This window comes from Pseudophryne corroboree, chromosome 3, assembly GCF_028390025.1.
Source record: "Pseudophryne corroboree isolate aPseCor3 chromosome 3, aPseCor3.hap2, whole genome shotgun sequence".
Classification (NCBI taxonomy): Eukaryota; Metazoa; Chordata; class Amphibia; order Anura; family Myobatrachidae; genus Pseudophryne; species Pseudophryne corroboree.
This window is the reverse complement of record NC_086446.1, coordinates 485,189,558-485,203,003: the sequence shown is the minus strand read 5'-3', so window position 1 is coordinate 485,203,003 and position 13,446 is coordinate 485,189,558. Positions and strand designations below refer to the sequence as shown.

The 13,446-nt window shown below is 46.2% G+C and overlaps 1 protein-coding gene across 3 annotated transcripts in view; it reads right to left on the bottom strand.

Moving 5' to 3' along the window:
• Positions 1-13,446, bottom strand: part of ATAD5 (ATPase family AAA domain containing 5) — a 359,161-nt gene that overhangs the window by 246,196 nt on the left and 99,519 nt on the right. For all 3 annotated transcript variants that reach the window (XM_063960872.1, XM_063960874.1, XM_063960875.1), the window contains exon 2: positions 3,140-4,755. In XM_063960872.1, the coding sequence (XP_063816942.1) occupies positions 3,140-4,755 (1,616 nt within the window). The remainder of the gene's footprint in view (positions 1-3,139; positions 4,756-13,446) is intronic.

Below are 13,446 nucleotides of genomic sequence, written 5' to 3'. Positions count from 1 at the left end.
TGCCTGAGGGAGTTGTCGGCAAGGCAGATTTGAGGAAACGGCGGGGGGAAGACATCTCGAATTCCAGCTTGTACCCCTGAGATACTACTTGAAGGAAACAGGGATCCACCTGTGAGCGAGCCCACTGATCGCTGAAATTTTTGAGGCGGCCCCCCCATCGTACCTGGCTACGCCTGTGGAGCCCCCGCGTCATGCGGTGGACTCAGAGGAAGCGGTAGAAGAATTTTGATTCTGGGAACTGGCTGACTGGTGCAGCTTTTTCCCTCTTCCCTTGTCTCTATGCAGAAAGGAAGCGCCTTTGACCCGCTTGTTTTTCTGAAGCCGAAAGGACTGTACCTGATAATACAGTGCTTTCTTAGTCTGTGAGGAAACCGGAGGTAAAAAAATTTCTTCCCAGCTGTTGCTGTGGATACGAGGTCCCAGAAACCCTCCCCAAATAATTCCTCACCCTTATAAGGCAGAATCTCTATGCGCCTTTTAAAGTCAGGTCTCTAACACCCTCCTGACAGAATGGACATTACATTCATTTTGGATGCCAGCCGGCAAAATATCCCTCTGTGCATCCCTCATATATAAGACGACGTCTTTAATATGTTCATATGTTAGCAAACTAGTCTCCCTGTTTGACAGGGTCACCGACCACGCTGCAGCAGCACGATCTGCAGGTCTCAGTCTAGTACCTGAGTGTGTAAATACAGACTTCAGGATAGCCTCCTGCTTTTTATCAACAGGTACCTTCGAAGTGGCCGTATCCTAAGACGGCAGTGCCACCTTTTTTGACAACCGTATGAGCGCCTTATCCGCCCTAGGGGATATCTCCCAGCGTAACTTATCCTCTGGCGGGAAAGGGTACGCCATCAGTAACTTTTTAGAAATTACCAGTTTCTTATCGGGGGAACCCACGCTTTTTCACACACTTTATTCACTCATCTGATGGGGGAACAAAACACTGCCTGCTTTTTCTCCCCAAACATAAAACCCATTTTTAGAGGTACTTGGGTTAATGTCAGAAATGTGTAACTCATTATTTATTGCCGGGATCAAGTCACGGATGTTCCTAGTGGATTGTGTATATGTCTCAACCTTGTCGACACTGGAGTCAGACTCCGTGTCGACATCTATGTCTGCCATCTGAGGGAGCGGGCGTTTTTGAGCCCCTGATGGCCTTTGAGACGCCTGGGCAGGCGCGGGCTGAGAAGCCGTCTGTCCCACAGCTGTTACGTCATCCAGCCTTTTATGTAAGGAGCTGACACTGTCGGTTAATACCTTCCACCTATCCATCCACTCTGGTGTCGGCCCCACAGGGGGCGACATCACATTTATCGGCATCTGCTCCGTCACCACATAAGCCTCCTTATCAGACATGTCGACATAGCCGTACCGACACACCGCACACACACAGGGAATGCTCTGACTGAGGACAGGACCCCACAAAGCCCTTTGGGGAGACAGAGAGAGAGTATGCCAGCACACACCAGAGCGCTATATAATGTGGGGATTAACACTATAACTGAGTGAATTTTCCCCAATAGCTGCTTGTATATACAATATTGCGCCTAAATTTAGTGCCCCCCCTCTCTTTTTAACCCTTTGAGTCTGAAAACTACAGGGTAGAGCCTGGGGAGCTGTCTTCCAGCTGCACTGTGAAGAGAAATGGCGCCAGTGTGCTGAGGGAGATAGCTCCGCCCCTTTTTCGCAGACTTTTCTCCCGCTTTTTTATGGATTCTGGCAGGGGTATTTATCACATATATAGCCTCTGGGACTATATATTGTGATTATTTTGCCAGCCAAGGTCTTATTATTGCTGCTCAGGGCGCCCCCCCCAGCGCCCTGCACCCTCAGTGACCGGAGTGTGGTGTGTATGAGGAGCAATGGCGCACAGCTGCAGTGCTGTGCGCTACCTTGGTGAAGACTGATGTCTTCTGCCGCCGATTTTCCGGACCTCTTCTTGCTTCTGTCTCTGTAAGGGGGGCGGCGGCGCGGCTCTGGGACCGAACACCAAGGACAGGCCTGCGGTCGATCCCTCTGGAGCTAATGGTGTCCAGTAGCCTAAGAAGCCCAAGCTAGCTGCAAGCAGGTAGGTTCGCTTCTTCTCCCCTTAGTCCCTCGGTGCAGTGAGCCTGTTGCCAGCAGGTCTCACTGTAAAATAAAAAACCTAACATATACTTTCTTTCTAGAAGCTCAGGAGAGCCCCTAGTGTGCATCCAGCTCGGCCGGGCACAAAGATCTAACTGAGGCTTGGAGGAGGGTCATAGTGGGAGGAGCCAGTGCACACCAGGTGACCTAAAGCTTTCTTTAGTTGTGCCCAGTCTCCTGCGGAGCCGCTATTCCCCATGGTCCTTTCGGAGTTCCCAGCATCCACTAGGACGTTAGAGAAACTGAGGAGCCTGTTCCTGGACTTCACCATTATACCCTAGTGTATTCCCTGTGGATGCCTATGGGCCCTGAAGAATAAAGTGTTCCGTATTTTGCAGTATATCTAAAGGACTACATTCTTAAGTGTTTATATACAAGTTAGTAAAACATTCGGAAAAAAAAAAAAAGTTGTAAATCCCATTTGTAAAATTAATAACCTATTTCCCATCCATATAACTCAACATAAATGGTCCACATAGTGACAAAATGACTGATCTTTATTGGCCATAATTTACTATTCAAAAATGTCTAATAATTACATTATTATGGGAGCAGAGTACCAGAGACACTGCAGTGTCCTGACATTTTAACATTAATATAAGGACTTTTTCCTAGTTTTCACCTAGTCTTGATGTGCCAGCTAAAAACACGATTTCAACGCAAATTTCTTAGAGTGACACAAAGTCACAGCTGAGGACTTCCACCGCGGTAAACAGTGACGCAACCTAACCTGCGGATAACTGAATTCAGCCCAAAAAAAGTCTGATAATTTTCTACAATACAAATCTAGTTAGAATGCATTAAAAAAAAAACAGAGAGAGAGAGAGAGAGAGAGAGAGAGAGAGAGAGAGAGAGAGAGAGAGAGAGAGAGAGAGAGAGAGAGAGAGGGAGAGGGAGAGGGAGAGGGAGAGGGAGAGGGAGAGGGGGAGGGGGAGAGGGAGAGGGAGAGGGAGAGGGAGAGAGAGAGAGAGAGAGAGAGAGGGAGAGAGAGGATTGTGGTTACCTAATTGGAGAATCTGTGTCAGAAGGCACAGTTAAGACTTCAGCCATGTAAAGGTCACTTTTTCTGCAAGGCGGTTTCATTTTTGGAGTGGACATTAATAAGGGACCATCTGACCGAGTCTTCTCTGGCGATTTGGTTAAAGTATCAGATTTGTGCTTCCTCAAACTTCTCCTTAAAACTGGACAGTCGCTTTCAACTGGCAACTCCGTTTTGTCACGTGAATAAGCTCTCTCACTAGTGGATGGGTCATTATTTTTGTGTGAATCTACATTTACTTTAGCTCCCTTTATCCTGTTCTTTAATTTCTTGGGATTTTCTAATCTTTGATTTTTTGCGCTACACCCTCCATTATTTCCATCATTGTCTAGTAGTTCTCTTTCACATTCCAGTTTATTGTGACCGTCATCCACATCCTTGGTAATTATGTTTACATCTTTTTTTCTACCAATTGTCTTCTTTCCGCTGTTTTTTGAAGTCTCCCCCACTTGTCGGAAAGCTTTCATAAACTGCTGCCTTTCTGCTGTGCTACAGTTTTGTTTCATGGGTTGAATTGACTCAACATCAATTACTGCCAATTCTAAGTCCTCCTCTTGTACAACCACATTGGACTTTCTCTTCTGAATCAATGGGCCAACAGGGTCACATTCAAAAGCTCGTGGGTCGACTTTCTTTTTCACGTCGTAGTCTTTTTTCTTCTGGAAGATGGAAGCAATCTTTGTGGTGTTGGGCAAATAAGAATTTAGTAGAGGAGGACTTAAGTGCACTTGAGCTTGTACAGTTACCATCTTAGGGGAGGGCTGCCGGGAAGACTCCAAATCATTGTCATCATTACCACTACATAAATCTGAACAGTCCACTGACACAACTCTGGAACATGCCTCTGACATACTTTGATCTTTTTCCACCTGGCTTTTCAAAAAATCTTCAAAAGATATAGTTAAATTGCCAAGGTTGCTGGATTTATTATCAACTTGCACCTCAAGGCTTGAATCTATTACTGTGCTCTTGCTATCTGATGAACAGTGTGCGACTGAAGTTTGCAACTCCAGTGGATCAGTAACTGGCACAACTGGTTGCATTGAGGGCTCCGACTCGCTGTCTTTTTTCCTCTTTCTTTGTGATCTTGTCACCACAATGGGGTTTTCCAATTCAAGCAGGTCAACATCTAGGTTTCCTGCTTTGTTACAAATCTCTGCCAGTAAAGCAGCAGTATCACTACCCATGAACCCAGTGTTTCCACAAACCGTTGCTGCTTCTGGACTTTTACGGTCATCATTTACACCAACATCAGATTCACTGTTTGGATTTAAATCAGTTAGTCTCTTTATTAATCGAGTCCTTTTAGCTTGTTTTGTAAGCCTGCGGGTGGTCTTTGAGGTACCAGTGACGGGAGTTGCAGGAGTATGGTTGTTTCTAGTACCACGATCAGGGCTGGTTCTCTTATCTCTAGGTGAGCACTCCTTGTCAGCTAATGGAGCGCTTTTTATAAAATAATCCGCAATGTTGCTAGATCTGGGAGAAGATAGCACCTTTTCAACATTTTTAGACAAGGGTGAAAAGTAATTAGTGATTGTTTTACTTGAAGGATCTTCAGCCTTACGTTGTTTCTTGCATGGCTGAAATTAAAAGAACAAAGCCAAGATTGGGGTTAAAATCTAGTCACATGCTACTATACAACAAAATCAAATAACAGCTATAAAAAACATAAAAAGCTTTTGCTTCTTCACGCTCATTTCTTAGTCTGCCTGGCTAATATGGTGCAAGTCAATATTCAACACTATCACCATCCCTTAATATTGACCATTCGAGTACTAAGCCACACTGATTTCGGGGCTTTATTGTTCTTAAGATAGGCTGGTTACATTCTAATATGGTTCTTTAATATAAGTCCTGTGTGTGTAAACAGCTGCTCTATTGAAGTTCTATTGCATGTTTATTTTATAACATTAAATATCTGATAATACTAAATTAGCATTTATTATAAATTCTACATATTACAAGTACATTAATATTTTTCATGATACTAATGCTATTTATATTGTTGCTTTAAGAAACATGGGAAAATGTAAAAAAATAACAGCTAATGAAGATGAAGAAAATCCCTATAAATGGAAAACAAAAATGAAAATTAAGTCAAATTACAAAATATGGCACTAGAGCAGACATTCCCAACCACGGTCCTCAAGGCACACTAACAGTGCAGGTTTTAGAGATATCCAGGCACAGATGGTTAAAATAAGATTTTAAACCTACCGGTAAATCTTTTTCTCGTAGTCCGTAGAGGATGCTGGCAACTCCGTAAGGACCATGGGGATAGATGGGCTCCGCAGGAGACATGGCCACTTTAAGAAAGACTTTAGGTATGGGTGTGCACTGGCTCCTCCCTCTATGCCCCTCCTCCAGACCTCAGTTAGAGAAACTGTGCCCAGAGGAGACTGACAGTACGAGGAAAGGATTTTTGTTAATCCAAGGGCAAGATTCATACCAGCCACACCGTATAACTTGTGATATACTAACCAGTTAACAGTATGAAAACAACATAGCATCAGTCCAAGACCGATGAAAACTATAACATAACCCTTATGGAAGCAAAACTATATACAAGTCTTGCAGAAGTAGTCTGCACTTGGGACGGGCGCCCAGCATCATCTACGGCAGGCATGTCCAAACTGCGGCCCTCCAGCTGTTGTGAAACTACATATCCCAGCATGCCCTGACACAGTTTTGCTGTCAGAGAATGCTAAAGCTGTGTCAAGGCATGCTGGGATGTGTAGTTTCTCAACAGCTGGAGGGCCGCAGTTTGGACATGTTTGATCTACGGACTACGAGAAAAAGATTTACCGGTAGGTTTAAAATCTTAATTTCTCTTACGTCCTAGAGGATGCTGGGGACTCCGTAAGGACCATGGGTATTATACCAAAGCTCCCAAACGGGCGGGAGAGTGCGGATGACTCTGCAGCACCGATTGAGCAAACAGGAGGTCCTCCTCAGCCAGGGTATCAAACTTATAGAACTTTGCAAAGGTGTTTGAACATGACCAAGTAGCAGCTCGGCATAGTTGCAGTGTCGAGACCCCTCGGGCAGCCGCCCAAGACGAGCCCATTTTCCTAGTGGAATGGGCCTTAACAGATTTTGGTAACTGCAATCCAGCCGTAGAATGCGCCTGCTGAATCGTGTTACAGATCCAGCGAGCAATAGTCTGCTTTGAAGCAGGGGCGCCAACCTTGTTGGGCGCATGTAGGACAAACAGTGCTTCTGTTTTTCTGACTCTAGCCGTTCTGCCACATCAAAGCCCTGACTACATCAAGGGACTCGGAATCCTCCAAGTCGCGCGTAGCCACAGGCACACATATGAAAAGATGACACCACCTTAGGCAAGAATTGAGGACGGGTCCGCAATTCCGCTCTATCCATATGGAAAACTAGATAGGGGCTTTTATGAGACAAAGCCGCCAATTCCGACACTCGCCTAGCCGAACCCAAGGCTAACAACATGACCACTTTCCAAGTGAGATATTTTAACTCCACCATTTTAAGTGGTTCAAACCAGTGCGACTTAAGGAAACTCAACACCACGTTAAGGTCCCAAGGCGCCACCAGAGGTACAAAAGAAGGCTGAATATGCAGCACTACCTTTACAAAAGTCTGTACTCCTGGGAGAGAAGCCAATTCTTTTTGAAAGAAAATGGTCAAGGCTGAAATCTGAACCTTAATGGAGCCTAATTTTAGGCCCAAATTCACTCCAGTTTGTAGGAAGTGAAGGTAACGGCCCAGATGGAATTCTTCCATAGGAGCATTTCTGGCCTCACACCAAGCAACATATTTTCGACATATACGGTGATAATGTTTAGCTGCCACGTCCTTCCTAGCCTTTATCAGAGTAGGAATGACCTCATCCGGAATGCCCTTTTCCGCTAGGATCCGGCGTTCAACCGCCATGCCGTCAAACGCAGCCGTGGTAAGTCTTGGAACTGACAGGGCCCTTGTTGCAACAGGTCCTGTCGTAGAGGAAGAGGCCACGGATCTTCTGTGAGCATTTCCAGTAGATCCGGATACCAGGTCCTTCGTGGCCAATCTGGAACAATGAGAATTGTCTGTACTCCTCTTTTCCTTATTATTCTCAACACCTTTGGGATGAGGAAGAGGAGGAAACACATAGACCGACTGGAACACCCACGGTGTCCCTAGGGCGTCTACAGCTACCGGTCTTTTGATCTGGCGCAATACCTCTGTAGCTTTTTGTTGAGGCGGGATGCCATCATGTCTATCTGAGGCAGTCCCTACTGACTTGCAATCTGTGCGAAGACTTCCTGATGAAGTCCCCACTCTCCTGGATGCAGGTCGTGCCTGCTGAGGAAGTCTGCTTCCCAGTTGTCCACTCCCGGAATGAACACTGCTGACAGTGCGCTTACATGATTTTCCGCCCAGCGAAGAATCCTGGCGGCTTCCGCCATTGCCACTCTGCTACTTGTGCCGCCTTGGCAGTTTACCTGAGCCACTGCGGTGATGTTGTCTGGCTGGATAAGTACTGGTCGGTCGCGCAGTAAGGTCTCCGCTTGACATAGGGCGTTGTATATGGCCCTCAGTTACAGGATGTTGATTTGAAGACAAGTCTCTTGACTTGACCAAAGACCTTGGAAGTTTCTTCCCTGCGTGACTGCTCCCCAACATCGGAGGCTCGCGTCCGTGGTCACCAGGATCCAGTCCTGAATGCCGAACCTGCGGCCTTCTAGAAGGTGAGCACTCTGCAGCCACCACAGGAGAGACACCCTGGCTCTGGGGGACAGGGTGATCAACTGATGAATTTGTAGATGTGACCCGGACCACTTGTCCAATAGGTCCCATTGGAAAGTCCTCGCATGGAACCTGCCGAAGGGAATGGCTTCGTATGATGCCACCATCTTTCCCAGGACTTGAGTGCAGTGATGCACGGACACCTGTTTTGGCTTCAATAAGTTCCTGACCAGAGTCATGAGCTCCTGAGCTTTTTCTATCGGAAGATAAACTCTTTTCTGGTCTGTATCCAGAATCATGCCCAAGAAAGTCAGACGAGTCGTAGGAACCAACTGCGACTTCGGGATATTGAGAATCCAGCCGTGTTGCTGTAACACCTTCAGTGAAAGTGATACGCTGTTCAGCAATTGCTCTCTTGATCTCGCTTTTATGAGGAGATCGTCCAAGTACGGGATAACTGTGACACCTTGCTTGCGCAGGAGCACCATCATTTCGGCCATCACCTTGGTGAAAATCCACGGGGCCGTGGAAAGCCCAAACGGCAACGTCTGAAATTGGTAATGACAATCCTGTACCGCAAATCTCAGGTACGCCTGATGAGGTGGATAAATGGGAACATGAAGGTATGCATCCTTTATGTCCAGAGATACCATAAAATCCCCCTCTTCCAGGCTGGCGATGACCGCTCTTAGCGAGTCCATCTTGAACCTTTTCCAGTATAGGTTCAGGGATTTTAAATTTAAAATGGGTCTGACCGAACCGTCCGGTTTCGGGACTACAAACAGGGTTGAGTAATATCCCCTCCCTTGTTGAAGCAGGGGAACCTTGACCACCACCTGTTGAAGATACAATTTGTGAATTGCATTTAACACTATCTCCTTTTACGGGGGAGAAGCTGGTAGGGCCGATTTGAAAAACCGGCGAGGAGGCACCTCTTCGAATTCCAGCTTGTTACCCTGGGAAACAATTTCTATTGCCCAGGGATCTACCTGTGAGTGAACCCAGATGTGGCTGAAAACTCGAAGACGTGCCCCCACTGGGGCGGACTCCCTTAGCGGAGCCCCAGCGTCATGCAGTGGATTTTGTAGAGGCCGGGGAGGACGTCTGTTCCTGGGAACTAGCTGTGTGTTGTGCAGCTTTTTTCCTCTGCCCTTACCTCTGGCAAGAAAGGACGCACCTCGTACTTTCTTGTTTCTTTGTGATCGAAAGGACTGCATTTGATAATGTGGTGCTTTCTTAGGCTGTGAGGGAAAATAAGGTAGAAAATTTGATTTACCAGCTGTAGCTGTGGAGACCAGATCCGAAAGACCTTCCCCAAACAATTCCTCACCCTTGTAAGGTAAAACCTCCATATGCCTCTTTGAGTCGGCATCACCTGTCCATTGCCGGGTCCATAGGACTCGTCTAGCAGAAATGGACATCACGTTGATTCTAGAACCCAGTAGACTAATGTCTCTGAGCATTTCTCATATATAAGACCGCATCTTTTATATGTCCCAGGGTCAATAAAATAGACGTTATGGTAAGAACTTACCGTTGATAACGTGATTTCTCTTATGTCCACAGGTATCCACAGGATAACATTGGGATATTGTCGAGCGACAGCAAAAATGGCACCAACACGGTCACGAGCTTTCTGGCCTCCCGGGATGCATTGGGGCCTCCACTATATAGTCCCACCCACTGACTCAGTCAGATCAGTTCTTTCCACAGCGATTTTAGGCAGGAACTTTAGGTAGAGACCTGTACAGGCGATAAGAACACACATGCACACCCTTCCATACAAGAAGGAAGAGGTTTTTAGTGTTTGTCTAGATCCTCAAATCAGATGGCGTCAGGGTGGGATCCCTGTGGATACCTGTGGACATAAGAGAAATCACGTTATCAACGGTAAGTTCTTACCATAACGTCTATTTCTCTGGCTGGGTCCACAGGATTATCCACAGGATAACACTGGGATTCCCAAAGCAATTTTAGTGGTGGGGACGCTCCTGATTGCACAGGAGGACCTTTCGCCCGAAGTCTGCGTCATGAGAGGCAAAAGTATCCAAGGCATAATGTCTGATGAATGTGTTTATGGAAGACCATGTGGCTGCCCTACATATCTATTCTGCTGATGCACCCTGTTGTGCTGCCCAAGAAGGACCTACCTTACGTGTAGTGTGCGCAGAGACATTAGCCGGAATAGGGAGATCTGCATGAGAATAAGCTTCAGATATTACCATTCGGAGCCATCTCGCCAGCGTCCGTTTACTAGCAGGCCAACCTCTCATATGGAATCCGTAGAGGATGAAGAGGGAAACTGTTTTCCTGATGGCACTAGTACGATCTATGTAGATTTTTAAAGCCCGGACCACGTCCAGCGACACTTCTCCCGCATATAGTCCCGATACCTGAAAAGCGGGGACTACAATCTCTTCATTCAGGTGAAATTTTGATACCACCTTTGGAAGATAGCTAGATCTCGTTCTGAGAACTGCCATGTCTGGAAAAAAACTTAGGAAAGGAGACTTACATGATAATGCTCCCAAATCTGACACTCTTCTGGCTGACGCAATTGCCAGTAAAAAAAGAACTTTAATCGTTAACCACTTAAGATCTGCTCTCTCAAGTGGTTCAAACCAAAGACCCTGGAGAAATTTCAGAACTAAATTCAAATCCCAGGGAGCTGCAGGAGGAACAAATGGAGGTTGAATATGTACTACTCCTTGGAAAAACATACGTACATCCTGTAGGTCAGCAATCTTCTGCTGAGACTTGCACCCTCAAGGAAGCAACCTCCAACCCTTTATCCAATCCTGCCTGCAGGAAATCCAAAATTCTAGCTACTTTAAAGGATCTCCGATTATAATTTTTTCCAGAACACCAATGAATATAGGCTTGCCATATTCTATGATATACACGGGCCGAAGAAGGCTTTCTTGCTCTAAGCATGGTTTGGATTACTTGCTTTGAAAATCCTTTAGCCTCTAAGATAAAGGTTTCAACAGCCACGCCGTCAAAGACAGGCGATCCAGATGACTGTGACAACCAGGACCCTGCATTAAAGGATCTGGACGTTGAGGGAGCAGTATCGGTGCTTCCACGGACATTCTCAACAGATCTGTGTACCAATGCCTTCTTGGCCAAGCTGGAGCTATTAGAATGATTGCTCCTTTTGCCGGTTTTATCTTTCTCACTACTCTGGGTAACAGATATTGGAGGGAACAGATATGCCAGCTGAAACCTCCATTCTACTGATAGTGCGTCTACCAGGACCGCTCCTGGGTCCCTTGTTCTTGATCCGTACCTCGGAACTTTGTTGTTTAGACGAGACGCCATAAGGTCTATCTCCGGTAGACCCCATCTGTTCACCAGTGTCTGAAACACTTCTGGGTGTAGTGCCCATTCGGTTTCCTGAATGGTGTGCCGACTGAGAAAATCCGCTTCACAATTTAGTACACCCGGGACAAATACTGCTGACAGTGCCGGGAGATGGAGTTCCGCCCATTTTAAAATGGGAGTTACTTCCTCCATCAGACTCTTGCTGTGAGTTCCTCCTTGATGATTGAGGTAGGCTACTGCAGTCGCATTGTCTGAGCGGATCTGGACTGGTCTTCCTTGTAGATTGTCCTTTGCCTGAACTAGGGCCAAGTAAATGGCTCTTATTTCTAACAGATTTATCGGCAAGCGACTTTCCCTTGCGGTCCATTTCCCCTGGAACCATAGGCTTCCCTTGTTTAAATGGTCTGTCTGTAGCCACCACACTAGAGACCTTTTTACATTTACTGGAATCTTTATCATCTGCTTTTTTATCGTTTGATGATTTCCGTTCCATTTGGTCAAAATGAGATGCTGCAACGGTCTGGAGTGGAATTGCGCATATTCCACCATGTCGAAGGTTGATACCATCAGACCCAACAGTTGCATTGCTGCATGGACTGACATTGTCTGGGCTTGCAACGCTTCCTGAGCCAAGACCTGCATCTTGACTATTTTTTTCTCTGGTAAGAGAACTTTCTGTAAGTCTGAATCATATATGGCCCCCAAATGAACCAACCGCTGTGATGGATTCAGGAACGACTTCTCCCAATTTATGAGCCACCCGTGTCTCTGTAAACAAACTATCGTCTGTTGGAGATGGCTCAACAGTAAATCTTGCGACTGTGCTAAGATTAATAGGTCGTCTAGGTATGGAAATATTCTTAACCCTTGTTTGCGCAGACAAGCAGCCATAACCACCATGATCTTGGTAAACACCCTGGGTGCTGTAGCTAGCCCGTAGGGCATTGCTTGTAACTGGAAGTGTTCCTTGAGGATGGCAAACCTGAGGTAACACTGATGTGATAGTGCTATAGGCACATGTAGGTAAGCATCCCGTACATCCAGAGATACCATATAGTCTCCCGGTACCATAGCCAACATTATGGAGCGTAACGTCTCCATGTGGAACTTCGGGATCCATATGTAGTTGTTCAACATCTTCAGATTTAGAATTGGTCGATATGACCCATTTGGTTTCTGGATTAGAAACAGATTGTAGTAATACCCTGTCCCTTTTGTGATGGAGGTACTGGGACAATCACACCTGACTGCAGTAATTTTTGGACTGCTTCTTGCAGGGCATTGGCCTTCGACTCTATACGCGACTGGCTGGTGCAAAAAAATCTTTGAGGAGGCTGTCTCCTGAATGGGAACCCATACCCGAGATACTACCTTCTGCACCCAGGCATCTGTTGTTGACTGTTGCCATATGTGTGCAAATTGCAGGAGTCGGCCCCCAACCCTGGAATCCTCCATGCGGAGGCCCGTCTCTTCAGGCTGAGGGTTTCTGTTCAGGTTTGGAAGCTGGCTTTTTGCTAGCCCACTGCTTCCTACCCCTGGATTTAAACTGGGGTTGTTTAGGCTCCTCTTTAGCTTTTGCTTTGCCAGCGAAATGAGCGAAATGTTAAACCCTTGGACTTAGGGTTATAGGTAGCCGGAAATCTGACCTTTTTTGATTCAGCCTCTGACTCTAGGATATCCGATAAGGGTTTTCCAAATAAAATATTACCCACGAACGGCAATGCTTCCAATTCTTTCTTGGACTCCGCATCTGCCTTCCAGGTCCGTAGCCAAACTGCTCTGCGAGCGACTACTGCCAGGGCTGAAGATTTAGAAGCAACAGTGCCAACATCAATAGCTGCTTCTTCTAAATACTGGGCAGATTGTCTTAAACGGCAAAGACGATCCTCTTGCTCCCTAGTAGGAGAGGGGATGTCATTCTCTAGTTCCTCTATCCATTCGCCCATTGCCTTTGCTACCCAGGCCGCTTCGGTCTTACCAGGTCTTACCACTGCACCTACAAGAGAAAAAATATTTTTCAATAGGCTCTCTACCCTTCTGTCTGTGACATCATTCAAAGAGGTAGATGACAGTGGCAAAGCAGATTTATACACGAGTCGCAGAACATGTCCATCTACTTTTGGAGGAACTTCTCTTCGAACAATCTCCAGCAGGAAATGGATAATAAGAATCCCATCCCTTAGGAATCTTATACTTTTTACTGGGCGCTGCCCAAGACTCATCCATCATTTCAGTCAACTCATCTGACG